At 41.3% G+C, this 27,066-nt stretch overlaps 2 protein-coding genes across 13 annotated transcripts in view; one reads left to right on the forward strand and one right to left on the reverse strand.

Annotated features, from left to right (window-relative positions):
- Positions 1–17,899, forward strand: part of RIPOR3 (RIPOR family member 3) — a 69,298-nt gene extending 51,399 nt beyond the window's left edge. For 4 of the 8 annotated variants that reach the window (XM_073309421.1, XM_073309422.1, XM_073309425.1 and 1 more), the window contains 10 exons: positions 397–981; positions 2,873–3,012; positions 3,996–4,119; positions 8,661–8,796; positions 10,154–10,315; positions 11,744–11,902; positions 13,067–13,269; positions 13,662–13,745; positions 14,893–14,983; positions 16,238–17,899. In XM_073309421.1, the coding sequence (XP_073165522.1) occupies positions 397–981; positions 2,873–3,012; positions 3,996–4,119; positions 8,661–8,796; positions 10,154–10,315; positions 11,744–11,902; positions 13,067–13,269; positions 13,662–13,745; positions 14,893–14,983; positions 16,238–16,338 (1,785 nt within the window). In that variant the 3' untranslated portion in view covers positions 16,339–17,899. Of the gene's footprint in view, positions 1–396; positions 982–2,872; positions 3,013–3,995; positions 4,120–8,660; positions 8,797–10,153; positions 10,316–11,743; positions 11,903–13,066; positions 13,270–13,661; positions 13,746–14,892; positions 14,990–16,237 lie in introns of those variants that run through there. The other 4 variants (XM_073309424.1, XR_012154681.1, XM_073309426.1 and 1 more) reach the window with 4 other exon arrangements.
- Positions 15,383–27,066, reverse strand: part of PTPN1 (protein tyrosine phosphatase non-receptor type 1) — a 65,800-nt gene continuing 54,116 nt past the window's right edge. For 3 of the 5 annotated variants that reach the window (XM_073309428.1, XM_073309433.1, XM_073309429.1), the window contains 4 exons: positions 26,722–26,931; positions 25,968–26,129; positions 24,892–25,118; positions 15,383–22,716 (listed from right to left, as the gene is read on the reverse strand). In XM_073309428.1, coding sequence (XP_073165529.1) covers positions 22,509–22,716; positions 24,892–25,118; positions 25,968–26,129; positions 26,722–26,931 — 807 coding nt within the window. In that variant the 3' untranslated portion in view covers positions 15,383–22,508. The remainder of the gene's footprint in view (positions 22,717–24,891; positions 25,119–25,967; positions 26,130–26,721; positions 26,932–27,066) is intronic. The other 2 variants (XM_073309432.1, XM_073309431.1) reach the window with 2 other exon arrangements.

Genomic DNA, 27,066 nt, shown 5'->3' on the forward strand with positions numbered 1-27,066 from the left:
AACGTTTTCCAGCCAATTTAATATCATATTGTACTGGGCTGAAGGGGGGTCAGAACTGATTTGTTAGGGCCCCTTTGGAATGAAAAATGTGACAGGCAGTGGCCTCTTACACTATTTTTTTTAACATTCAGTTTAAAGTTCTTTAAATGTGGAGTCATCTCTGCCTGTCTTCAGCTCTTCCCTGAGGCGAGATCAATGTAAATATTGGACCCATGCATGGCTTGCCCTGACGGGTCCTCCTGCTCTGGTCTGCATGGGGCTCAGAGGTTTCTCTGGCCATTATAGCTGTCTGTCACCCCAAATCTCTGCAGAAGGGCAAGGCTGAGACTCTCCATTTCTGGGTAAATCTTGTATTTATCAAGTAGCTGTACTTACACTTGACCCTGTTTGTTGCAGTCTGTTTCGCAGCAACGAGTTAACCAAGGTGGCATAAACGATGGGGCGCGAGCCCCCTCCATAATGAGCTACTTGGCTGACTGTGACTTTGATGTGCATGTAAGGAATGACAACCACAGCTCTGCAGAGACTGATTCATTCAGCTTCCAGGATCAGAAAGGAACAGAAACCAGAAATGTGACTCCAGCTTCAGACCACAGGACCCTGCCATTGGTTCTTGTACAGGACACCTGTGCAGAAGGAAGACAACACAAGTCTCCAAACCACACAACTCTAGATATCCTGAAAGAGACACCCACCGTGGATGGAGCTCCAAATAGCCCATCCAACCCAAGGGACATTAGCAAAGATGGCAGAGATTCCATCAGCCAGCACTGGAGTCACCAGCCAGTGGAACAAGAAAATGTCCTGTCTGTTGGTCGGAAAAGCTTGAACACTGAAGATGACATAAAACCAGCTGGAAGTGCCAAAGTAGTTGAGAAACTCCTTCAAGAAGTGTTTAATTTGCTGAAATCACAGAATCCAGGGCAAACCCAATTGGAGGAATTGGAGTACCAAGTTTTATGCATCAGGGACAAATTAAAGGTGTGGTGTTATTTTCCCCTTTGTGCAATAAGTTGTAGTTTTTGCTGTTCATCATTTTTCCTCTTACTATTCTAAAGGGCTCAAAACCACATGATGAAGTATCGATGGCTTCAAAATTTTCAGTGGCACATTTCCAAAATGTTGGTTTGACCACCAGAGCTCAGGCATTTCTCAGAAATGGCTGGAAGTCAAGAGTGCTAGCTAAGTGCAACAACATTTCAGTCTGTATAACATCTCTCATGCACTTTATCCCAACATGCTTTGCAGAGCTGAATAACAGAGGGAAGGAGAAATTAGAAAGCAGAGTATAATCAAGGCCCTGTGTTCTCTGAGCCAAACTGGACCTAAATTCTGTAGTAAGGTCCCTGCATTGTCGGACACTGGTGTGGGATTCCACAGTCATTTCATTTAGATGGAGGTTTTAATGGGGAAAAAACCCCCAAGAAGATTAATAAGGCAATCAGGATATTAGCCACTGTGTTTTATTTTTATATTAAATTCTACATCTGATGATACAGTCTGGGATTAGAGGAAGCACATTTCATGTTTTTTTTTCCTGCTAAAATGATCAGCAGTGAAATTGTTGACAATGTTGGCATGTATGTTGTCATCTATAAGTTTCAGAGTGAACACCCCCTTGATGAATGGGTCAGTCCATAAGAGCTAATGTTTAAGGGCTTCTGCACCCTCAGAAAGATGACAGTTATTCAGATTAAAACTCAGTTTCTGTTTAAGCATGGGCTGCTGGTGGACACTCCCTCAGGCGAGGCTAGCCCCTGGCCCTACTCCTTCTGCACAAGGCCCCTTTCTGTCTCCCCTTGGCAGAGCCCTGAGGGCCCCCCTTCGTTCCCACCTCCCGCGGCTCGCCTGGGCTGTGCTGGCCGACCAACCTGAGCCCTGGGCCAGCCCGAGCAGCCCGTCACTGGCCAGAGAATGGTAAAGGCTGTGTGCCTCCCACAGCTGTCCATCTCTGGAGTCCAGGGAGATTACTGAGGAACCCGGAAGCTGAATAGCAGATACAGCCTCAGCTGCCCCGGAACCTGCATGACACATAATAATAAGTAAAACCCCACAAATGGCATCCCACGGCTATTATACCCGCCACCCATGTGTTTAAGGATATCTTCACAACCATATAAGACTAGAAACATTTTTCCCCCTACGTGAAAGATTCTGGAGCACAACTTTGTGGCAAAGGGTGGATTGCACTTGTAGTCCCATAGCTGTGGAATTCATGAGGCCCTGTGGGTAGGCAAGAGAGAGAAGACACTGTAGGATTTCAGCTAGATCTGAGATAAGAATGTCACTGATACTGCTTTCTACTCCTAAATCCTTAGCCCTCAGAAAAATTAAAAGAAAATTAAAAAAACATAAACACCCCCCAAACCAACCCAACCCCTTTCCCAAAACTTCTACCCCAAGCAGAGAAAGGGGAGAAATGCCAGACACCCCATGAAGGGGTAGGAGCACGCTATTGAAGGTGCTCAGATACTATAGTGATGGGTGGCAGTATAAAACTGATAGCTCTAGATCTTAAGAAGGAGAAAGACAGGAAAGTTGTACCAAGTGGCAGGAGCTGCAGAGAAGGAGGGTCTTACACTCACACTGGTGAGGTTGTAGGAAACCCAAGGAGAATTTTAAAACTGGATAAACCTTTTGAACTAGTTCCTGAAATGAATTGGCAAAGTTGTTTCTGGGTGGGGGCGATGTGGCTGAAGTGCTTTGTATGTGTGAAAGGACCAGCTCTTCTGGTGTGTTGTGGATGAGCTGATGGGAGCAAACTGTCCCGTGGTTGAATAGATGGTGATTTGTAAATCCGTATGGGTGAACTGCTGGGGGGGACACCAGGATCCTTGCAAAGAACAATAGTTTATTTCCTATCTATCAACAGCTGAAGACATCTCATCAGAAACATTCATCCATGGAGAGTCTGATGGTGGAGATGGTGCTGGAAAGTTTTGACTTTTTAAACACGGACTGCAGTGCTGATGAGCTTTCCTTATTTGGAAGCATAAGGACAGACAGTACCAGGTGAGCAGACCAATGCATCCCATTGAGGGGCAGGAGGGATTGACAAGAGGAAGATTAGGAGTTAAATACACTGAACTCAGTTAGGCAATGACTTTGTAGTGGGGGGAGGTTGGTGCCCAGGGTGTGGACACCCAGGAGAGAGAGGAATTGTTTAGGATACTAAGAAACTTACAGCTCAGTCAGAGCAATAAATGGATTGAAATTCAGGAATGTTTAGGCTGAATATCTGGAAAACCCTTCCTCCTACTAGGCTGAAGAATGGGATAGTTGGGATATTTAAAACTTCAGCAAACAGATGTATGGGTATGATGAGGAACAGTTTTGCAAGGGAACAGGCCAGGAGCAGCTCACAGGTCTCTTCTACTGGGTTCTGTTTCATATTTGTGACCCTTGCTCATAACACTCAAACTTACCCTTGGGGTTGTGGGCCTGATCCTGCGAGGTGCTGAGTAGCCCCAGATAGACCAGACTGTAAAGCATCCTTGTGTTGGAGTTGCTAGAGAACAAGGTGTTTTTATTTTGCTTTTGCAATACGTCATTCCAAATAGGCCAGCCAGTCAACACACATTATCGATGGCAGTGTCTTGTTTGGATGGTGGTCCTCACAAAAACGAGGTCACAGGATTAGCTGACATACTGTTGCCTTCCTGACATGAGAATTAGAGATTTAAATCCCCATCTTCACCTTTGTAGGAAGTTTACACACAACCAAGATTGTTAACAGGCTTACTGCTTCTATAGAGCATCAGTTATTTGTCAAAAGTGGTGACCACTTTGGTGAGTTTGGGGATTATTATTGAGAAGACAGGAAGAGAAACTTTCACATTCATTTGTTGAAGATATAGGAGTTAATGGCTAGAGGTGCCTTGTGGGTTTTAAACAACTTTTAATTTTTTCTTGGTGTTTTAGATCCTTCTGCTTCACTGCACACAATGGCTGGTTAACATTAACTACTTGTTCCCCTTTCTTAACTTCTCTAACAGCACTTACAATGACAATATACTGGGCTATGACAGGAAAACAGAAACGAAAGAATTAACCACAGGGAATGATGATTTAGACAAACTTCTGATAGTTCATCTGCAGTTGTGCAAAGCTCTCTTGCAGGTAAGGAATGGCGTATGGATGAACCCCTTTGCAGTGGATTGATACTGGCCCAGATCCCGGGATGCAGGGCAGGCACTTTGCAACAGGCACAAAGCTGGCATAGCCAGCCCTATGAGAATCCCCCTAGCACAGACTTCTCTGGTCGCATAGTGTGGGAGTAACGGTTTCTATGCCAGACCCTTCTCTGGCTGTTGGTGAAGGGGACATGGTTGGAGTGAAAGCTGGCATGGCTGGGACATACTTCTGCCCCAGCACTTGCTGCTCTATTTGCCTCTCACATCCAAGGGCAGCCTTCAGGCTCGTTTAAGGCAAGCATAAGGCAGGCTTCAGGCTACCCTGATTTATGCTGGAAACCAGCCCTTCACTCAGTTGGTGCAGCATCAGGGAGTGCAACACCCATCTTTTCCGCCATTCCTGAGTTGCACTGTGGACTCCATGGCCATAGCTGAGGATCTGGGTCATCATTTATAACCACCAAGCAAAGACAGAACTGGCGATTTATGAGGTTATGTTATAAAGTAGAATGACTAAGAATGGAACTGCAGATCACTTGAGCCAGATTTTCAAACTACAATGCACAGACCTATGTAAAGGGAAAATCAGGTGGGCATAAACGGCTTCTGCAAACTGGACCTTTTTTGCTGGAGTAGGAATTAATAGCTCTGCACTCAGAAGACTTATGCATGGTGAGCTGGCTATGAATGAAGTAGGACGGGTTTGGATTGAACTACATATTGATTGGCAAAAGACCAATTTTTCAGAGAGAAAATTTGGTATCACTGGAATAAAATAGCCAGTATCCAGGGTAAGTAATGATGATTTCTCTAGAACAGTGGTTCTCAAACAGAGTCCCAGGACCCACTAGGGAGCCTCGAGCAGGTTTCAGGCGGGCATCCAAGCAGGGCCAGTATTAGACTTGCTGGAGCCCAGAAATCCAAAGCCCCGCCCGGGGCTGAAGCTGAAGACTGAGCAAGGTATCTTAGTGGGGGCCCCTGTGGTGTGGGGTCCCAGGCAGTTGCCCTGCTTGGTACCCCCTAACACTGACTCTGGCTTTTATATGCAGAAAACCAGTTGTTGTGGCACAGGTGGGCTCTGGAGTCTTTATAGCATGTTGGGGGGGGGGGGGCTCAGAAAGAAAAAGGCTCGGAACCTCTGCTCTTGAACACCTCTGGGAGTCCTAGGTGCTGAACAGCCACAATCCCTATTCGTTTCACTAGGAGTAGTGGGTGTTCAGCATCAGGAGGATCAGGCCCTGAAGCACAAAAGGCTTTCTACAAGGATTACTCCACACATCAGTACAATACATCAACCTTGGGCTGCTATTGAACCATGTACAGCAATGTTATAACCATTTCAGATGGGAAGAGAAGACTTTCCAGTTCAGAGAGAGATGCAAAATGTAATCATAGAATCATAGGACCGGAAGGGACCCTCAAGAGGTCATCTAGTCCAGTCCCTTGCACTCAGGGCAGGACTAAGTATTATCGAGACCATCCCCTGCTCTTAAAAATCTCCAATGATGGAGATTCCACAACCTCCCTAGGCAATTTATTCCACTGCTTAACCATCCTGACAGTTAGGAAGTTTTTCCTAATGTCCAACCTAACTAGGGTGACCATATTTTCCCAAAGGAAAAATGGGACACCCCATGGGGCTGGCCTGAGGCCCTCCTCTCCCCTCATGCATGGGGCAGCCCAAGCCCCCCTGCCACCCACCCACGTGGGACTGGCCTGGCTCAAGACACTGTCCTGAGCCCTCCCTCCTGCATGCTTAACCCCGAGCATGTTCCTCTGTGCCCCGCTAGGGGTTGCAACCCACTTTTTTTTTTTTTTTTTTTTTGGCAAAACTGGGCATTTGTCCAGTTTGCTCTTGACAAATAATGATCAGTTGGCAAGAGCAAACTGGACAAATGCCCAGTTTTGCCAAAAGAAGTCGGGACGGCCAGGACAAGGCTTAAGAAAGGGACTGTCCCGGCCAAAACAGGATGCATGGTCACTCTAAACCTAACCCATCCTTGCTGCACTTTAAGCCCATTGCTTCTTGTCCTATCTGCAGAGGTTAAGGAGAACAATTTTTCTCCCTCTTCCTTATAACAATCTTTTACATACTTGAAAACTGTTATCATGTCCCCTCTCAGTCTTCTCTTTTCCAGACTAAACAAACACAATTTTTTCAATCTTCCCTCATAGGTCATGTTTTCGAGACCTTTAATCATTTGTGTTGTTCTTCTTTGGACTTTCTCCAATTTGTCCACATCTTTCCTGAAATGCGGCACCCAGAACTGGACACAATACTCCAGCTGAGGCCTAATCAGCATGGAGTAGAATTGCTGCTTGTGTCTTGCTTACAACACTCCTGCTAATACATCCCAGAATGATGGGTGGTTTGTTTTTTTTTCCAACAGTGTTACACTGTTGACTCTCATTTAGTTTGTGATCCTCTATGACCCTGCAAATCCCTTTCCACAGTACTCCTTCCTAGGCAGCCATTTCCCATTTTGTATGTGTGCAACTGATTGTGTCTTCCTAAGTGGAGTGCTTTGCATTTGTCCTTATTGAATTTCATCCTATTTACTTCCGACCAGTTCTCCAGTTGGTCCGGATCATTTTGAATTTTAATCCTATCCTCCAAAGGACTTACATCCCTCCCAGCTTGGTATCATCCACATACTTTATAAGTGTACTTTCTAAGCTATTCTCTAAATCATTGATGAAGATATTGAACAGAACTGGACCCAGCACTGATTCCTGCGGGACCCCACTTAATATGTGCTTCCAGCTTGACTGTGATCTACTGATAACTACTCGCTGGGAACAGTTTTCCAACCAGTTATGCATCCATCTTATAGTAGCTCCATCTAGCTTGTATTTCCCTAGTTTGTTTATGAGGAGGTCATGAGAGACAGTATCAAAAACCTTACTAAAGTCAAGATATACCACATCTACCGCTTTTCCTCTATCCACAAGGCTTGTTATCCTGTCAAAGAAAGCTATTAGGTTGGTTTGACACAACTTCTTCTTGACAAATCCATGCTGACTGTTACTTATCACCTTACTATCTTCTAGGTGTTTGCTGATTATTTGCTCCATTATCTTTCCAGGAACTGAAGTAAAGCTAAGTGGTCTGTAAATCCCTGGGTTGTCCTGATTTCCCTTTTTATAGATTGGCTCTATATTTGCCTTTTTCCAGTCCTCTGGAAACTTTCCCATCTTCGATGACTTTTTGAAGATAATCACTAATGGCTCAGATATCTCCTCAGTCAGCTCCTTGAGTATTCTAGGATGGATTTCATCAGGCCCTGGTAACTTGAAGACATCTAACTTTAGGTAATTTTTAGCTTGTTTTTTCCCTATTTTAGCCTCTGATGCTACCTCCGCATTCACTATGTTAGACGTCCAATTGCTACTAACCTTTTTGATGAAAACTGAAACAAACAGATCATTTAGCACTTCTGCCATTTCTACATTTTCTGTTTATTGTTTCCCTCTCCCGCCTTTGAGTAATGGGCCTACTCTGTCCTTGGTCTTCCTCTTGCTTCTAATGTATTTGTAGGATGTTACCCTCTATGTCTCTAGCTAGTTTAATCTCGTTTTGTGCCTTGGCCTTTCTAATTTTGTGTCTACATATTTGTGTTATTTGTTTATATTCATCCTTTTTAATTTGACCTAGTTCCACTTTTGGTAGGACTCCTTTTTTTTTTTTTTTGAGTTTCAGATTATTATAGGTCTGCTGGTTATGCCAGAGTGGTCTCTTGCCATACTTCCTATCTTTCCTACGCAGTGGGATAGTTTGCTGTTGTGCCCTTAATAATGTCTCTTTGAAAAACTGACAACTCTCTTGAGCTGTTTTTTTCCGCTTGGACTTGCTTCTCATGGGAATTTTACCTACCAACTCCCTGAGTTTGCTAAAGTCTGCCTTCTTGAAATCCATAACCTTTATTGTGCTGTTTCCCCTCTTATCATTCCTTAGAATCATGAACTCTACCATTTCATTATCATTTTCACCTATGCTGCCTTCCACTTTCAAATTCTCAACCAGTTCCTCCCTATTTGTCAAAATCAAATCTAGAACAGCCTCTCCCCTAGTAGCTTTCTCCACCTTCTGAAATAAAAGAATTTGTCTCCAGTACATTCTAAGAACTTGTTGGATAATCTGTGCCCTGCTGTGTTATTTTCCCAACAGATGTCTGGATAGTTGAAGTCCCGCATCACCACTGAATCCTGTGCTTTGGATGATTTTGTTAGGTGTTTAAAAAAAGCCTCATGCACCTCTTCTTCCTGGTTAGATGGTCTGTAGTAGACCTTACTATGACATCACTCTTGTTTTTTACCCCTTTTATCCTTATCCACAGACTTTCAACAAGTCTGTCTCCTATTTCCGTCTCATCCAAGACAATGCGAAAAGTGGATTTCTGTGGGAGGCAGTTGTCTTCCCCACTGGCTGTTGGAGAGTTGAGCGCTGAAAGTCAGGGGGTTCAGCACTTCTTCAGTTTGCTCAATGCTTTAATCTCAGCCACTGAAAAAAAGTACACTTTGTTTCAGAAACTGGTTTCGCCAAACATAGCCCGAATTGTCCAGGAGAGCCTTCTGGAAGAAGTGTCACGGCAGAAACAAGTGCTGGAAACTGTTTCAAAGCTCTGTGTTCTGGAAGCTCTGAGCTTCACCTCTGTTGAAGAGGGTGAGTAATGTGTGTGTGATGCCAAGGCATATGTAGGAGACCAGAGAGGCCCAGGTAACATGGCTCTCACCTCGTATGACAAATCAGGGATTGATTCTGAAGGCTTTTAAATAAATTCTGAGTCAAATCAGCTTTTATGGGTAGGTTATAAACCCTAACAGCTGGGACTCAGCTCTTTCTTGGTTAGAAAGGAAAGGGTTTTTAGAATTGCTGCCCCAGGCAATGATTAACTTGACCCTGTATGTACCAAGTAAATCATAGAGCTTGCATATTTCATGTAAAGGGGCTTCCCCCACCCCATACGAAGGGGGTCATAAGTGTTTTGAATTTTGCATTTGAAGGATTTTCAAAAGTGCTCAACACTGGCTTCACTCAACTCCCTTTAAAATGGATGATAAAACTCCCACTGAGTCCAGGGGGATCAGAGTTAAGCCAACAGTGAGCACTTTTGAAAATCCTAAATCTTTGGTTTCAAGGAAAATGGGTAATTATTTGAGGCCAGTTTAGGCACCTAAACATGCAGATAGGCATCCAGTAGGATTTTCAAAACTAGGTGCATATTTGTATTTTTAGGTGCCTAAATGCCTTTAAAAATCTGACCCTTGGACATCAACATTTTCCCTCCCTAGCAAAAGGGAGTGAGTGAAATAGCAACACAAATGAGATTATTAGATACTGAACGATGCAGGTTTTTATTGTGGTGATCCAAATTAAACTGTTGACCAGCCCCCACAGGACTTACTCAGAAAAACTCCCTTGAAATTTAGGGGAATTTTGCCTAAGCAAGGACTGTTGGATTAGGCCCCACATTTGGATTTGAGAAGGAATTAGCCCCTAGGGAAGAGGAGCAGGGGTTTTTTACTTGCCCTCTAGAACATGGAGGTGATTTTATGATTGTAGGTCTTTGCTCATCCTACCACCTAACACACAACCCTTTTATCTTGCAAAATGCTGTCGTAGGCTGTCTGCAATCCTAATAGGTTGATCATGGTCCAATGAGATAATTTAGGGTGCTAGAGAAGGGGAATCCCTAGTAGAGCACAGTCCATGTCCCTGCAAAGGCATGAGCTAGGAGCATGATAGACCTCTCACTTACATGCTGGTATGAGTGTAGAGCCTAATCCAAAGCTCACTGAAGTTTATGGAAAGACTCCCATTGACTTTAGTGGGCTTTGGATCAGGTCCTCAGTGAGTCTTTAATAAATTGGCAATAAAATTAAGTTGTAAAGAAATCCATCTACGGAATGTAAAAAAAAATGACGTTCATACATTTGTTAGCCATCCCAACTGGTGTCTCATGTCTCATTTAAACTGCACTCCAGCTCACTTGCTGACTTTGTAAAACTTTATTCTACAGTTATTCACAAGGTGAAAAAGCACAAGCAGTGTTTGAAAATCTGGAGTGAATTCACAGAGCCAGGAAATATCTTGTTCTGTTCATCGGAAAAATTCCAGAATCCACTGAAATACGTATTAATGTTCAAAGTGAAGGAGAAATATCCAGGACACCTAGAAGCAGGTACCAGTCAATTAGCAGAAGATAAGGCACCTAATTTTATTGTACACTGAGTTTAAGGTTGTCCCTGTAGGTTTTTTAAAATGACATAGAACTTGTTCTTGGTAAACTATATTTAAAATTCAGGCTCTATCCCCTTGATTTATTACTTATACTATAAAATGACCATAGTACTCTGCACACGCAGCTTGATGAGTCATTACTTCTCTCCCATGACATTATGGACTGTTAGATTAATGTTTTGTAATAATTTTGGGTGGGATTTACCAAATCACATGAGGGGGTTAGGAGTCAATGGGAGTTAGAAACCTGACTCGCTTGGGCACTCTTGAAAATCCCTCCCTTCTATTTGATATACCAAAGAAGTTACAATCAAAAATTGCAGGCATTTAATCGCTAAGATAATTATGAATGTTGTGCTGTGTTCTATCTTCTGTGTTACACACGTCTCAGAAAGTCAACATGGAGTTACTGTTATTTCTTGTATTGGCAGTGGTGTCCAGAGACCCCTGTTGGGATGAGAGCCCTGTTTCGCTAGGTGCTGTACAAACATGAGGCAGACATAGGCCCAGATCTTCAAAGGTATTTAGGTGCCTAATTCCCAGAATCTGGGCCATCATCCATATCCTGAAGAGTTTATCATTTAAGTATTCTGTATGTCACTCAATGGCCTTGTGGTGATGTGTGAACGCTGAAAGTAAAGCTCAGTACAGACTCTGCTGTAGAGGGGTGTGCTCACATGCACCCACACGCACAGTGCCCCCATTGTAGAAGAAAGAAAACAAAATTGATAAAAACTGACTAAAAGAAGGACACAAACAACATCTGACATTAGGACTTACATTTTGGATGAGCCCTTTCATTTAGATTTTACCCAGCACTGAATGCACAATATGGCCGAGAATTCCCACAGGACGATCTTTCTAAACAAAGGAATTGCCCTTACACAACCATGGTTTTTCCAAAGGGCTTCTAAACATGTGCACAGAGCACTGCTTTGTTTTATATACTAAAATCATGATACTCTGCTTTACAGATGGGGAAACTGAGGCCCAGAAAGGTTTAGTGGCCCTTTCAGGGTCACACAGCTAGTTCCTGAGTCCCTGCATTAATCTTCAGACCAGGCTGCCTTGTTTTTGTTACCAACTACAGACCCGATTCAAAGTCTGTTAAGTCAATACAAAAACTCCCGTTGACTTCAGTGGGTGTTGGATGAGGTCTGTTTTGTACTTTGGCTGGAATTTTCAGCCGAGGGTGGGGCCTGCCTTCTACTGAGTTTCAGTGAGATTTAGGCCCCTACTTCCTTATGTTCCTCTGAAAATTCCAGCCTTCAACGTCGTCTTGTTAAAACTGTAAATGAAATGCATGAGTGCAAAGTGTCCTGCCCTCAGCGGGCCTTCTTTGTTTGCTCTTCTCTGCATGTCTGTTCAGTGCTGCAAAGGCTGCTGGAGCAGATCGTCACCTGCAGCGGGTTGCTCCCCTCTGGGAGCCCCCCTGAAGAACTGCTTACCTTATTCCAGTTTCACAGCTACCTGGAGAAAGAGCATGTTACCAGCCTGGAGAAGCACTTGGCAGAACTCATCAAAGAAGGTAATGGCAGGCTGCCAGGTACTGCACTCAGACAAACAACCCTCAGGCTAGCTAGTTGGCTGCTGGAATGGCTTATGGGGCTGTATCTGTTGCAATCCCCAAGGGATAATTTTTTAAAGTAAGGATACAACCCTACCATAATACAATTCTCCTCACTATGCCCATGCAGTTTTTGCCTTCCCTGCTCTAATTAAATCAGGCTCATAGCTAGACAGGAAAGGAACAGATTTGATGCAAATATTTAGCTCAAGTGTCTGGCTTAGGTCTCAAAGTCTGCAATATAAGGAGAGACCAAACTGGCCGCACAGTAAGCTGCTGTGTTCCACAGCTGAGTAGATGGTTTATGGTATCGCATGGTCTTAATGGCACTGATGAGAGACAGATCAGTGACATTAAGATTCCAGGAGTAACTAATATGCATTTGCTGAGAGCACTACTGTCATGCTGAAACCCCGTCCACCCAGTACTTTGAAAATCTGACCATGGCAGATACTGGGGTAATTTCGTTTCCTCTGGGCCATTCATGCCTGCTCAGTATGTGAACGCAAAGGCGTAGGAAGTTTGTCTATTGCGTGTAGGGTTTCAAAAGGACAGTGTGCTGCATTATTTTTAAAACAAGACATTATTTTCTCTCTATAGTACAGTTACACTCTTCCTAACCAGTGCAGCCTTATCTTTCACAAATGCTTATTTTAACTTTTCAGTTTCCCCTCTTTTTTAGTAATAGTCAAATTGTCATTCTTCCAAAAGGTTTCAGATTCACCGAATCGGTTTTTATTAATTTAGCACCTATGGACCGTAGTCAAAAATCAGGGCCCTATTTTGCTAGGCACTGTGCATACATATTGTAAAAACATAGCCCCAGCCTCAGGGAGTTTACAAGCTAGGTTTATGCGGAGATGAAAAGGACAAACTGGGGGAAGAAGGGAGGATAATAGAATGGTAAAAGAAGCATGTTTGGTGCAGACTAGCAGTACTTGCAGCTCACCTCTTACCTAGTCATGTACCTCGCAAAGTATTTTCTAAGAGACAGCCTTGCTCAGTAGTGATGTTAATAAGGGGCACATGTCTGAGGTAGGAGACAAAATTGGAAGGGACTTCTCAAAACCAACTCCCTATAGACATTGCACACAGTTGTAGCTGAACTGATTCTTCCATTTGTAGTGATGCTCATTGAGGAGCTACAGTGTCCTGGGCGACTTAAGAAAATCAAGAAACTAAAAGGAAAGCGACTGAGCCAGCTCCAGCCTCTGCCCCAAACTTTACGGCTGCTTGGGATTCTGCAGTTAGATGACAACCGCCACGTCAGCAAAGCAGCAACGGCCTGTCTCTCTCGGGCGGCAACAAATAAGAATTTCAGGGAGAAGGTATTAACTGAATTGGGCCACTTCATGGTTTCTCACCTGTTTTCAGAGTGAGATGCTATAATTCAAGGAATCCAATCTCCCTGAGAGCAGCAGTATTTTGGGGGGAAGGAGTTGTACTTTGCATCCTGCTTCTAGGAAGCTCACACCCTGCACCCACTGGGGTAGCAGATGTTGAGTTAAGGATCAACACTCTGTTCAGTTCTATCCTGCACTATTGACACCCGCCATGTTCCACCCCAGAGCCTGCTGCCTTTCAGCATCAGAAGTTATTCTTGTGTGTTGTTTGATCAGTTTCAAATAGGTAAAGCAGCACTGGATCTCACTCCACTTGGCATGCAGAACACTCGAGAAGTTATTTGCAGGGTAACCAATCACTCAATCTTATTTTCTAGGCTCTGCTTTTTTACACGGATATTTTAGCTGAGTGTGATGCAAAAATACAGCAAGCTGCATGTCTGGCTCTCAAAAACCTCAGAGTAAGTGTGTTTGACTGGGTAACTGGACTTTTATCATGTGGGGCTGTGTCCAGCTGTATGGCCAAAGGTTCATCTTAATTTTTTCTGGTGGGCATTGTTCAGATTTTTGTTTAAATTACCTCATATACATGAGGAAACTGAGGTTTTCTTTAGCTCCCAATGGTTTTTGCTGCTACTTGAGGCAACCAGCAGAGAGAGTAATGGTCATGTAAATCCTATTCGAACCGGGACAACAACTAGAGTATAGAGAGTAGACACAATGAACATTCTTAGTTACCACTTCACTCTTAATAGGGAGAAGAGTTGGGTTGGAAAACAGGTTCTGATTGGAGAGACTTTAGCTTCTAGCAAGGTACTAACAATGGAATCAAACACAGAATAGAGTTTGTGCTCTTGCTTTAAGATTGGCTGAATATATTTCTAATCCTGCTTTAAGAGTAACTGTTCATCAACAATCCCAGCATGCTCGAGGCTCTCATCTTTTAAAAAAAGCTGTCCGCTTTCTGTCTTAAGTTACCAGCAGAATTCAACACAAATTCGCAGAACCTTTCCTGCACAGAGGGGAGTCAAATCCTTCCAATAACTTTCATAACCAGTTAGTTTGCACATAAGCAACTACTGTCAGCACAACTCTTTGCATTTCCTTATTTAAAAAAAAGTCACAAGATAGACCAAGCCACTAACTCTTACTTTTTAGGAATGACTGATAGAAAGCCGTCTTGGGCCCTTTGTGTCTGCAACTGTGTAATAACTTGGCTGACTCAGTGCTCTTTGGGCCTGGTTCACCATTGCATTACTTCAGTTTTATGCCAGTGTAACTCCATTGAAACTGCAAGTACAATACTGGAGTAATGCAGTGGTAAATCACATCCTAGATCTTCAAAACTTTAATCCTTTGAGTCTAGGCTAGAAGGTGGCAAACTTATGCCTATGCTAAGAAAACCAACCTATAGCCAATTCGGGAGGATGGGGAGGGAAAACAACCATATTAGAATTGAGATACAAGAAAAGATAGCAGTTGAACAGCTGGTGCATGTCTGCGTATTTATGTAACAGATAGTACCTTGGTGTTAGGGTGGGAAAACTGTTTGAGAGAAATGATCAAGATTAAATAGATAATGCTGCAGTTTTTTCTTATCCCAAACAGGCCATAGAAAGCATTGAGCAGATTGCCAGCCTGTGTCAGTCTGAAGAAGAGGATGTACGGAACGCTGCCAGGGAAACAACGCTGTCATTTGGTAAATGTTTACTGCAGCTTTAAATAAAGATGCTGAAAGGAGAGAGACAGATGAGCTATTAAGAAAACAAAATAGGCCTAAAGTTTTACCAACATGCATCAGCAAAAGAATTTGTTTAAGGCAGAGATAACAGGTTTTATGATACACTGGGTCAGAACATTACAATAATCTTAATACAACATACATGCTAAATCTTTCAAGGCTTTGTATATATATAGGCCCAGAAGACAGCTTGAGGGGGAAGTGCTGTACAAACTATTAACCATTGTAAAGGGACAGTGAGCATCAAGATAATTTCAGGTAACAAACAAGGCATAAAATTAAAGATATTCCAGCATTGCTGTCAACACCATTGTTAGCAAAATATTAGCATTTGGTACGTGTGTCTTTTGGGAGCTATAGATGTAAAAGTCTAACCAGACTGATAACTAGGGTGAAGTCTTATTGAATCTAGGTAGGATTTGATTTTAAAATATGTAGTATGGACATCACTGTTGGAAATAAAGAAGCCAACTGCACATATAGAGACTGATTCAATTGAGTTACAGCAGTGTAAAACTCAATTGACACAGGGGGTCAAGCTCAGAATGTAACTGCCAAGAATATCAAAGGGGTGTATTCATTAACTTGCATTTTCCAGAGAGAAAAATTAAGCTGTGATCCAGTTGCCATCAAGGAACTGAAATTAGGTTAGCAAAGATGGGATCTGATTCTGTGCAATTACTGTTTGAGTGAGGCAGGATGGGAGCACATATGTAGTAACTAAAGAGACTCCCCAAGTACCTTTGGCATAGATAGTACATATTGGCTCTCTTTTCACTTGTACTACATTTCTTACCACATCTAGATTCATGGCCAGTGATTAGACAATTGCCCCAGGAAACAAGAATGGTTTCATTTTAAGGTATTCCTTTACAACAGTTCATCTACATTCAGGCCAAATTTTCCAACTACTTATGCTTTTGGGTGTCTCTTTTCTGGACACACCAAACTGATGCCTTAAAGGGGTCTGATTTTCAGCAGGTAGCTGCTCAGACATTTTTTGAAACTGGGTCCCTTTTAAAGGTATCTCAAGCTGAGCATCCAAAAAACACTAAGGCGGTGATTTTCAAGAGTGACTGAACACCCAAGTTGTAACAAGGTCATAAGAGGAGGTACAGAGCTATGGTGAAACTTTTAACAGATCCTCACCTCATCCAAGCTTCCCTCACAGATTTTTTGTCCTCACTATGATCTGTCTATCTTTATTTGTAGGTGAAAAAGGACGACTAGCCTTTGAAAAAATGGACAGAGTATGCTGTGAGTTGAGAGACACTGTATACCAAGAAGCTGAAATTGAAATCACAATATTTTAACTAAATGAAATGCTGAAGCTGATCTACAACTCAGGTCTGACCTACAGCCCAGGTGGCTACAGAAGGATTTGGTTTCCATGGTATATTTTCCATTTACCAATAGGTGGTTAAATTAGCGCACACAGTTATCTAGCAGATTTCAGAATATTGAGTGGGAGCATCCATTTGGGACAGTGCTTCCATTGGGGAGGTTAGGACTAAAAACCACACAGCAGCTGGATCAGAATTCTTCTGACACTGAGCTGAAACCATGAAGTATCACTGTGTGGTGCCCTCTCAGGCTGTGTCCACCAGGAAGCACAATAAACCTTGAAAAAACTCAGTCTGCCCACATTAGGAGGCAAAAGGGGAGTCTAACAGGAGATTTAGTAACTTGTTTGTTTTCACTAAGAATCCTGACTCATTCTCCTCCTCTTCTGTGGGGATTCATGAGTGGCAAGGGAGCAAAGGTAAAGTGTAGCCTTAGACCTGGCATGGGACAGTACTGCCTCTCTTAGTGCAGAGAGCATGAGCAGAAATAAAGCTTAGTGTGAAGAGATAGAGGTTTCCTTTCTGCTTCACATGTAGAAACTCTGAACTGATGGCAATGGGCCTGTTCATTATCATCCCGAAGTGGTTTCCCCTCCTTTGACACAAACTACTTAAAAATGAAGGGTCAGCTCCTCAGTTGGTGTGAAAGGAGCATAACTCCACTAGATTACAGCAGCTGAATAGCTGGTCCTAGATGTAGCTTTCCTACAGCCTTAGAGTTTTGACTTTATGGATATAAGACAATGTGGATGTGGACAGCAGCACTCAGGAACCAGAATACCTATATACACTTAGTCAATATTAGTTAGATCTACAGAAAACTAGTCCAAGCTGAAGTTATTAACCAGCACTTGTTCTGTCTGATGTCATAGCAGCTGCCATGCACTTTAAAACATCATTTCTAGGCTGGTCTGTGCTATCTTGTAAATTTGAGTAAGATCTTAAAAGTTAATTGGTTACTGGAAGCAATGTAAAAATGTACAGTAGACAAATTGGGATTTCAGTGCTTTAAACAAGAGATGTTTGAAATTAACTCTAATCTGAAAACCGTGTAAGCATAGATAGGAGGAAACTATTAAGGGAATATTTCTTCAACCTCACTTGTTTACTTTAAGAATTCAGCACATGCCTATCCTTCACATTTATGGATTAAGTGTATAGAACTGAGTTGTATATGGACAGCTCCAGGCAGAAGTGTCAAGTTTTTAATTTATACACTTAATCATTTAATCTTAGGCTAAGGTTAAAAAAAGGTACCTGAAGTCAGGCTCCTTAATCCATACTTGAGCACCTAGAAGTGGCCTAATTTTCAACAGAAGGTGCTGAATGCTCAGCTCTTAAAATAAGACCACCCACTGAGTATTCAAATATGGGTTTAGGAACTTCACATGAGGCATAATACTTGAACAGTCTTGGTCTTTATGTATATATTATACAGTATATTGTGCTTTGTACTTTTCTATTCAGTATTTATTTCTATGTTGGTTTACGTACAGTTTTCTAAAATTTTAAATAAAACATTAAGTGCTTGCCTTTTTGTAAACAGTCTGTGTGCTGAAAACGTTATGGGGGCAACTATTAAACAGATCCCTTAGAACAAAACTAGTGAAATAAGCCACAGCCAAATATGGGGGAGGATAGATCACATTTAGTTCTATGGTCACTGCTTATGAAATGTGAACCTGAATTTATTTGTTTAGTTACCAGCATTATTTTAGAAACATAAGTTTATATAGCACCTGCTCTGGCTGTTTTGGGGAAATAAACAGAACATAGGCCTGGCATTCAAAGTCAGGCTGAAACTTTTTGCTCTCCTAAATAAAAAAAAGAGGAATGTTAGGGAGGAGACGTGCTGGCTTGAAAAGCATCTTTCGGTTACTGTTCCACTCCAAACGTAAAACAGGAGAGCTCCACTTAATTTGCAGACATTTACAAGCAGAGGGCATGCACACAGTTGTAATATTTGCATATATTATAACTTCATCCTTACAAGAGAACAAGGAAGAGTTTGTTTAAAAGTGAGAGAGGATTACAATACAAGAATGAAGTTGATCCAAGCTGCAGTCTGAGCTAGGTTTTATGCAGTTACACTAACGTGACTCAGTGTCACATCCCATCTCTTCGACACTGGTGTTTCTCACGTCTTTTTAAGGGATTACTGGGATTGGCATCTCCAGGCAGCTTTACTTAAACTATATACACATACAGAGCAGAGGAACGGTGTACAATCACCACTCTCATAACGGACATTGATCTAACGGTAATCAAAAGGCCCAAAGCTTGTCTCATGAAAAAGTCTATGAAAAAGCACCCAGAATACTTGGAGATGTCATATTTACATCTGCAGGAAACCTTGTTGTACAGGTTGCTGTAGCATATAGTCCCATCCTGAAGAACAAATTTAGCAAGTCAATCCACAGCTAGTAAACTGTTGTAAGAACAATTATAGTGCTTTAGAGATCTTTAATGTTGCAGGTTGCACATCAGAGAGTTTACTGATATGACCGAAACACTACATATTTAAATTCAGTTGAACATCTATGAGCAAGCAGATCTGTAGTGAAAATGCATTTTTATTTTACAGCAGACATCTAGTTACTGACCTGAAAGCAAATTTTCTGCACTAGTGGAAATATTATTAATATTTCTATTAACGTGAGAAATCACAAAATAATCAGTAGGAGGTGAAATCCTGTTGATAACCTAAAGGTCTAAATTTGTTAGAGTGACTAAATCATCTCTACCTCTGTGATAAAACAGGAAGTGGAAAGACTCATACATCCATTCTTTAAAAAAATTTTATTGTTGCAACTAAAATGAGAACTGAAAACTTGTATGGGAAATTGAAAAACTGTACAGTTACTGAAAACTGAGGTCATTGCAGCGCCTTACACAAGACAAGATACCTGAAAATGTATTATACCAAAACATTTAGCTTTTGTTTTTTATTTTTTTATATTTTTTTAAAAAAGTTTATTCTATGGCAATCTGTAAAAAAAGAAAGACCTGATGAGTAAATATTTGCTTAAGGCATATAGCAGAGCAGCTAACTTTCTAACAATTTTAACATGGATATTTGTCCATTTTTCCCAAGAACAGGTTAATCAATACACCCACTTTGAAACACTACTGTATATACACACACCCAAACTACTACATACATATACAGGACATCAAAACAAAATGCTTACAGTTTAGCATTATAAGCCTTATACACACCTCACGGCTTATAGGGCATTCCACTGTATGTTCCCACTACAGTACAAGGCCTCCCCTTGACTTCAAACAGATGAAAGCCAAGTAGTAAAGTTAGCTGGGAGAAAGGGGCCTATTAGCTAGAGCTGCTGTCTCTCTGTACAGTGAGATGTGTCTAAGTTTTAATTTGTGGGAAAGGTTGCAAAATACAGTACAACTGTGGATTCCATACTTTCATCAACCCCAATATTTACATTAGTCCAAATAGAGGAAAATACTGTAAGTTCCATTCAGTTTATAGGTCACTCATTTATTTCACAAGTCTTGATCGCTAGAAACAAATTAAGTAGGGCCTGATGGCACAAAGTACTCACTTGAAACCTTGCTTTATTGGTGACCTTTCCAAAAGCAGAGTTTCCCCAAGTGCAAGTTTCTGAAGGCAGCACAGCAAGTCATTCTGAAATTGTTGAGATATTTGTTGCCAAAATTGACTGGAGGTGAGGTGTGAATACGGCTTAATACACACTTTGGAATGTCTGTATTATACTTACTCAGCTGAAATGAACTATGCTAAACAACCGGGTTACACTGAGTATGCAGAAATGCAATAAAAAATCGTGCCAAATATTAGGCAAGTACGTTACCTGATAAACACCAAATCAATGTATCGCTGAATGAAGACACTTTCAGCAACACCCTTTGAACCACAGCCACTTAAATGATCAGATCATGCAAATATAATTTGGGCACATCAGTAAGCAGAAGTATAAGTTTTTTCATCTTTCAAGCACATGGTATTTAATCAGGACACTAGAAGACTTTACATGCATTCTAATACAAAGGGGGTACAAATGTTGCCTTACAACAATATTCTACCAGATGATGGAGAGAATAACGGGGATAAAGCAATCACATACTGTATCTTAAATACACAAATGATCCATTATATATTATATCATTTTTCTATACTCAAATTTTTCATGTTTCCAATAATATACTAAATACTGACTGCTTACAATATTCCCCCTTTCAAGTACTGGTCTGACCAACAGTCTCACAGGTAAATTTTTAATTCCCAGTACTACCTGAGGATTTATTATTATTGTACTTTTGAGAAGCCCTTGATGCAAGCTTAACATTTAAAAAACCCCAAAACAAATAAAAACAACCCTTCCACCCCAAGTCAACACCTTATGGATTTAAGGAAAGAGCAAGAGCTACTGGCAGCTTTGAAAAAAATAAATATGGAGTGAAAGGACTGTTACACAATATACTCCATAAAGATGTTTACACTGAGAACGGTGGTTAAGTGCTATACAACCAGAATGCATTTTAAAAGCACTGATTAGTAACACTTGCAGATCAGTCATCATGGTTTAGTTATAACCACTACTGCTTTAAGTAGTGAATTTGCTTCTAATCTCTGCCCTACGAGCAAAGATTTTCTCTATTGTTTAAAATGTATGAATTTCGTACTCATGAAAGGAAAAGATTAACAGCATTGATGAGAATTAGGTTTAGTGCAATGCAAGCCTCCAGTCACAGCTCTGCTGATGCACTCCTAACACTATTCAAGTCCTGGGCCTCTCTTGAGTAGGCACAACCAACTGAGCCATTGTTCGGTTGTTTTGTCCTAATCTGTACTCTGCACCACCCAGCTCTTTTCTCACTTTGAGCTAGGATAGGAACACCCACATCTGCAGAGCTGCAAGGCCTCAGGCACTTATGCCCCACTACCCCAGTAATCATTTAACAACATAATTTCAAACCAAACTAAAGTCAATTTTGAAATCTTTACTTAAAAGAAGATCACACAATCGCTTGCATCATGATAAGCCAACTGGTATGTTCAAAGACCAACAGGTCTTCTGTTGATCTTTTAAGTTTGTTAAGGAAGCTGCCAAGGCATTAATTGCTCTGGATATATTGAAATGCTTTCCAAATAGTTTCTCACATCATCCTGGAGTACGCTCCTCCTCCCTCTGGTTTGTGCACAAAGCACATTACTCCTTACAAGCCAGGTTTAGAGTGAAACTGCATTTTTACGATCCAAATGATGAAGTTTAAAAACTGGTCCTTCTAAATGCCAGCTGAACAGCTGTAAAATGCTGGTGGACATGTTTTGGTTGAATTTCCCTTCCTGCTTCCCTCCTCCCCCACATCCCAGAATATAAAGGTAAAAACAACTTTACAGAGATTGGTACAATGTAAGTAGGCATAGGTGCAAGTAGAGTGCAACAAAAAAAGTCAATGGGGAAATACTTTTTGTTTTTTTAAAAAACACGTTTGACATGTTGGGATACCCTGAGCAAATGCAGAAGCCTGTTTTTATAAAGATATGTAAAAGAAGCTAGTTAAGAACAGTTATGCCATGATTAAATATATCAATACCACAGGCACTGCCCACAACTGAGTCTTTAACAGATGAAGTGAGACCAAAAAGTTTACATTCTTCAGATATGTGGATTCTCTCTCTTTTTGGGAACTCAGTAATAATATAAATCATGTATTTGGTTACAACACTTGGAGAGTACAAGCAAGTTTCACTTGCACCTAGTTTCTTTCTGAAGTAACACAAGGAAAAAGAACTGGCTTTTAAAAAAGGCTAAAAACAACAATGTGTTGTAATTCTATTATTCCAGAAAAAAGAAAAAAAAAGGAAAAAAAAAAAAAAAGACTTATTTGGCATTTTCTCTGCTTACTCCTGAATATTTTAAGGCCCTGAGATTAGAATATTATGTTCTTGGGACCACAGGGCTAAATTAAACCCTAGTGCATCAATTCTCTCTTTAAGCCCTAACCAAAAGTTCCAGCCTTTCAACCTAAGGTATATTTCCACTGAGACAAGGCTCAGATGCCTCAATTAGATTTCTTTCATAGAAGCGGATTACACACTGGTCAAATTGTTGTTGTTCTTTGTATACTCAATCTTGCTGACATGTCCATCAATGAAAACATACCCTGTAACAGAGGTAAGCTCCTGCTGTGAGGACAGTGAACATACAGATATTCACTAGAAATGGCTTCCAAGTTGTCATCATGTTCTCATCATCCTCTTCTATGTTTTCTGACTTCACTGGCTCCTCTTTGTGGGGCGAGGCACACGGATTTTCACCAACAGTTCTCCTCCTCGGTTCAGTGTCTTGACTAGTGCTGAGGGATGAAGAAATAAATATTCAGTATAGTATTCTCCCCTTGAGGGGGAAGGTGTGCAGACACTGAGGCCCAATCCAGACACCTCATGGACACTTACAGATGAAGATGTAGATCAGTTATCAGCAAGAGATTTTACACCTGATGCACAAGATGTATCCTTTTAAAGATTATAGTTAGGGCTTTCAGTTAGAGATTTAAACTGATATTTATTGCCCTAATCAGCTGGGTGTTGCTAGTAAACAAGTTGCTTCTTATCCCAAGTTGATTGCCATATCCCTGATGATACTCAAGCATCTACCCAGTTCAGATTCTCCACTTCAAGGCCACACATCCGGCAATCATCCTTACAAATAGGAATTCCTGACCGTGAATATATTCAAAACTATTCTAGGCCCATAAAAACACACAAGCACTACTTGCACCAAAACGCTGAACCTGTTATCACCAAAGCGTGCGCAATTGTTGGAGCAAGACAGTAGGGCTTCAGCTCTGTATAATTATACACAACATGCTCCTAAATTAAGAGATTAAGGCTGCAAAGTCAAGCACTCAAAAGTAAAGAAACGCCAGAATTAAGTTTGCTTGTTTAACCTTTATTTGGCCACCTTGTGTGTATGCATTAGGATAGAGTATAATTACAAGATCACATACTGTACTATTTTTCTTAAACTTAAAGTTGTTTTAATTCTATATTTAATTTTGCACTTAGTTCCCTAGATTTTTTTAAAGGCAACTAAAATAATAATAATAATAATTTTAAAAAATCACAAAAAGAAAAGGAGGACTTGTGGCACCTTAGAGACTAACCAATTTATTAGAGCATAAGCTTTCGTGAGCTACAGCTCACTTCTTCAGATGCATATCGTGGTAATTCCATCATGTGGCATCACACTGACTCCCACGTAGGTCATCAGCAGGGGGCACTACAGGGCAAGCATGTCCTTTCATAGATAAAAAAAATTATGGAGACCAGCTTAAGGGGAGGAAAATCTACTGAGCGTGCCTCATTTCGTGTCAATACTTACAGCTCTTAGGGTCACTCTCCAGCCAGTTTCACAAGGCGGGGTGGCTCAAGGCACTAAGTTTCCCAGATTTATTTGCCAAAAAAATATCTCCAGAACTTTGTGGGAAATGTTGAAAGTTAGATGCTCCTGTTCCTAGTATTCCCTTGCGAAACTGGGTGCGTCCCAGGTGTGATCATGTGTTTTATTTGCCTGATAGCCTTGGAATTCTCCCCTCAGCTGTTCTCCTGGTAAACTCTGATGTCGACCCCTTAGCCAACACAGTATGCATACTTTCCACAGTATGCATCCAATGAAGATCTTTTTATATACACACAAAGCATGCATCCAATGAAGTGAGCTGTAGCTCACGAAAGCTTATGCTCAAATAAATTGGTTAGTCTCTAAGGTGCCACAAGTACTCCTTTTCTTATAGCATACTATATTTCAGACCGGTGAAGCAGCAGTGACATCTAGTGGTTAAACACAAAAAACCCTTATTTCCCCACCCCCCAAGTTATAGGTTTATTCTTTAGGCCAAATACTTGAGTCTAGCTAGCCTGAAAGGAAGAATAAAAAAAAAATCTCTTTGGCAGCGAATTTAAATGATCATAATTGATTTGACCTGTAGTAGAAAGCAAAAATAGTTGCCCAGCATGAAAGATACATATGACAAGAGAACTGTAGATTTAAAACAAATTGGATGAACTACATCTTTAAGGCAAACAGGTGCTTTGACACTGAATGAAAGTTATCCACTCCTATATTCTAGCATGAGGACTGAACTGACCTAAAAGGACATTTGAAAATGTCGCAGGATATATCTGATAAAGTATGTAGAGCACCAGATACCTGCACTGATTGGTGTGGTTGAAGCTAGCTGGCTTAACTTCAAGCTGAAGGCCTGACAATCCACCTAACATGTAAAAGAGCCCTGTATAACCAAACCCCTTATGCACCTACATGTGAGGCTAAACCATGTAGTCATTGCTCCTCCTCCATCTTTCATCATGGCCTAGCAAGAGCTGTCAGGTGGCTTTTGTATCCTTTTCACATCTCACCTAAACAAGCACATGGGCCTTTGGAAATAAAGGGCTATAATCCTATTCTAGGAGCGCTGTCACAAGAAAGCGTCAAGTTCTGTCCAACACGCACAACTTGACTGAATTACCTGTCTGGACCCAGCTGCACAGATGAGCCATCAGGTACCATCTTCTCCACAGTGCTGACTGCACATCTGATCTCTTCCTCTACCACCTGGTGCTTAGGGAAAAACTCTGTGTGTTCGTGCATCCGCCCGTTGTGCATTTCTGATGTTCGCTTTGGTGGCCTCGGAGGTGGGGGAGTATGTTCTGGCGGAGGGTCTAGGTCTTCATTGGAAAGCTCTTTCCACTGCTCCTACACAGAAGAAAGTGGGTATTAAGCTCCGCTATATTATAATATATTTTATATTAAAACCACTGTAATTCTAACATTAACATGACACAGGCTTTACACATCAGTCATTGTTTTACTTTCAGGGTCACTGTTTAGTTGGTGGGAGGGCAGAGGTGAATGCATCTGAACAGTATGCCCACAGCCCAACCACACATACGGGAAACATTAACTGGAGATTTAATTTAGTGCTTCACCTACATGAAAAACTCTTAAGTAGCAACATGAACCCCATTTTGTGCTGTAGTATTACTTAGCAGTAACTTAAACATGCGTGCTTCAAAGGAGACAACACTGGAAGAATCTACAGCATGTTGGAAAATTGTTAAGGGCCTAAACAGAAGACTTAGCAAAACAGCATCATGAGGCTCACACAGCAATGGCTATCTCCCAACTGTTTCCCAGAGGGTCACAAGGAGGAGAACTTTCCATGTGACAGCAGCTATTGTGGGCTATTTGTACTTATACAAACACATCAACATGCGTAAAACAATGCATTAGATCCAAGAGCACTGTGCACTACTCAAGAATTTAAATTACTGTACAATACTCATGCCAAGGATCGTGTGTACTTTAATGATTCATTCAGCCCTCTTAACCTTATTCAACCATGCTAACTTCCCTCATGACATTTGCCTGGCTACATGTAATTATGAGGATCTTAATTTACCCTACAACTGATATTTTTGTATGCTGTATTGTAGCTGCGTTGGTCCCAGAATACGAGAGACACAAGGTAGGGGATGTAATATATTTTATTGAACCAACTCACCCACCTTCTCTATGTACAAATGATATGCAATCAATACACACCTGCACCGAAGCATCTCCCATAATAAATTTTGCTCCTTCAATAACAGCCAAATAAGAGAAACGAAGTTGATCTGCTGTCTGTATAAGCCCCATTCTGTACTTTCTCATTTCTAAGAGAACTTGCTTAATGTCCACAGAAGAAGGATCTTTCCTTTTGTCCATCTGAAGGTAAAGATTTGAAACTTGCTTTACACAGATACCCACTCTAATGTGTTTCAACACAACGACTCATTTGTTGCATAGGCTTCAAACTGTTCCCATGTTAACGGGTATAGGGATGAAGGTAACATGTGAGACTTCTATCAGGCCCTCACTGCTTTAAAAAAAAAAAAAATGCAGTTTTACCTCAGGATAACTAATGCATGTGAACTATCCCCAAAGTAAAAAAACAAACAGTAAAGATCAGGCACTTTAGTTTTACCTCAAGGTAAATTAGGCAAGGACCACTTTTCTTAGCAGGGAAGACAAAGCCTAACTTTGCGAGTCACTCCAATTGGAACCAGTGATAGTTTTCTTTCATACTCCCACAATGGCCCATTCAAAGTTCAATTTGCTTTAGCTTTAGAATGAAAATATTACCGAAGACAAAAGTAAAAGTTAAGAGACAAATGTCTCAGAGGAATGTGTGTCACTATATACCACAATTCATGAAAGGTGCCATGGCTCGCATGAGCTTCAAATAAGCAATTCCCAGAAGTAACTACACAAAGTTGTAACTCACTCCCTATTCCCATCTAGAGTAAGTGGTTCTTACCAGTAGAAGACATGTATCAACCAAACAAAAAGTTCCCGATCTTCCAATTCCTGCACTGCAATGCACCACAATGGGTCCGTGCTCAGGACTCAGTGAGCCAGACTCTCTCACTTTGAACAGGAAGTTGAGGAACGAAGCAGGAGATTCTGGGACTCCAAAGTCAGGCCATGTGGTATAGTGAAAGTGCAGAATTTCTCTAGTTTCCTGTGCCTGTAAAATATAATGTTTCCAAGCTATAAGAATCTCTAGATACGATTTAAAAAGAGTATTCAAGCACAGCTACTGTCTGCAACAACATACTAATCAGAGGAAGAATACCACTCAACACATATTCATATTCCTAGT

The sequence above is a fragment of the Lepidochelys kempii genome, chromosome 13, assembly GCF_965140265.1.
Source record: "Lepidochelys kempii isolate rLepKem1 chromosome 13, rLepKem1.hap2, whole genome shotgun sequence".
Taxonomy (NCBI): Eukaryota; Metazoa; Chordata; order Testudines; family Cheloniidae; genus Lepidochelys; species Lepidochelys kempii.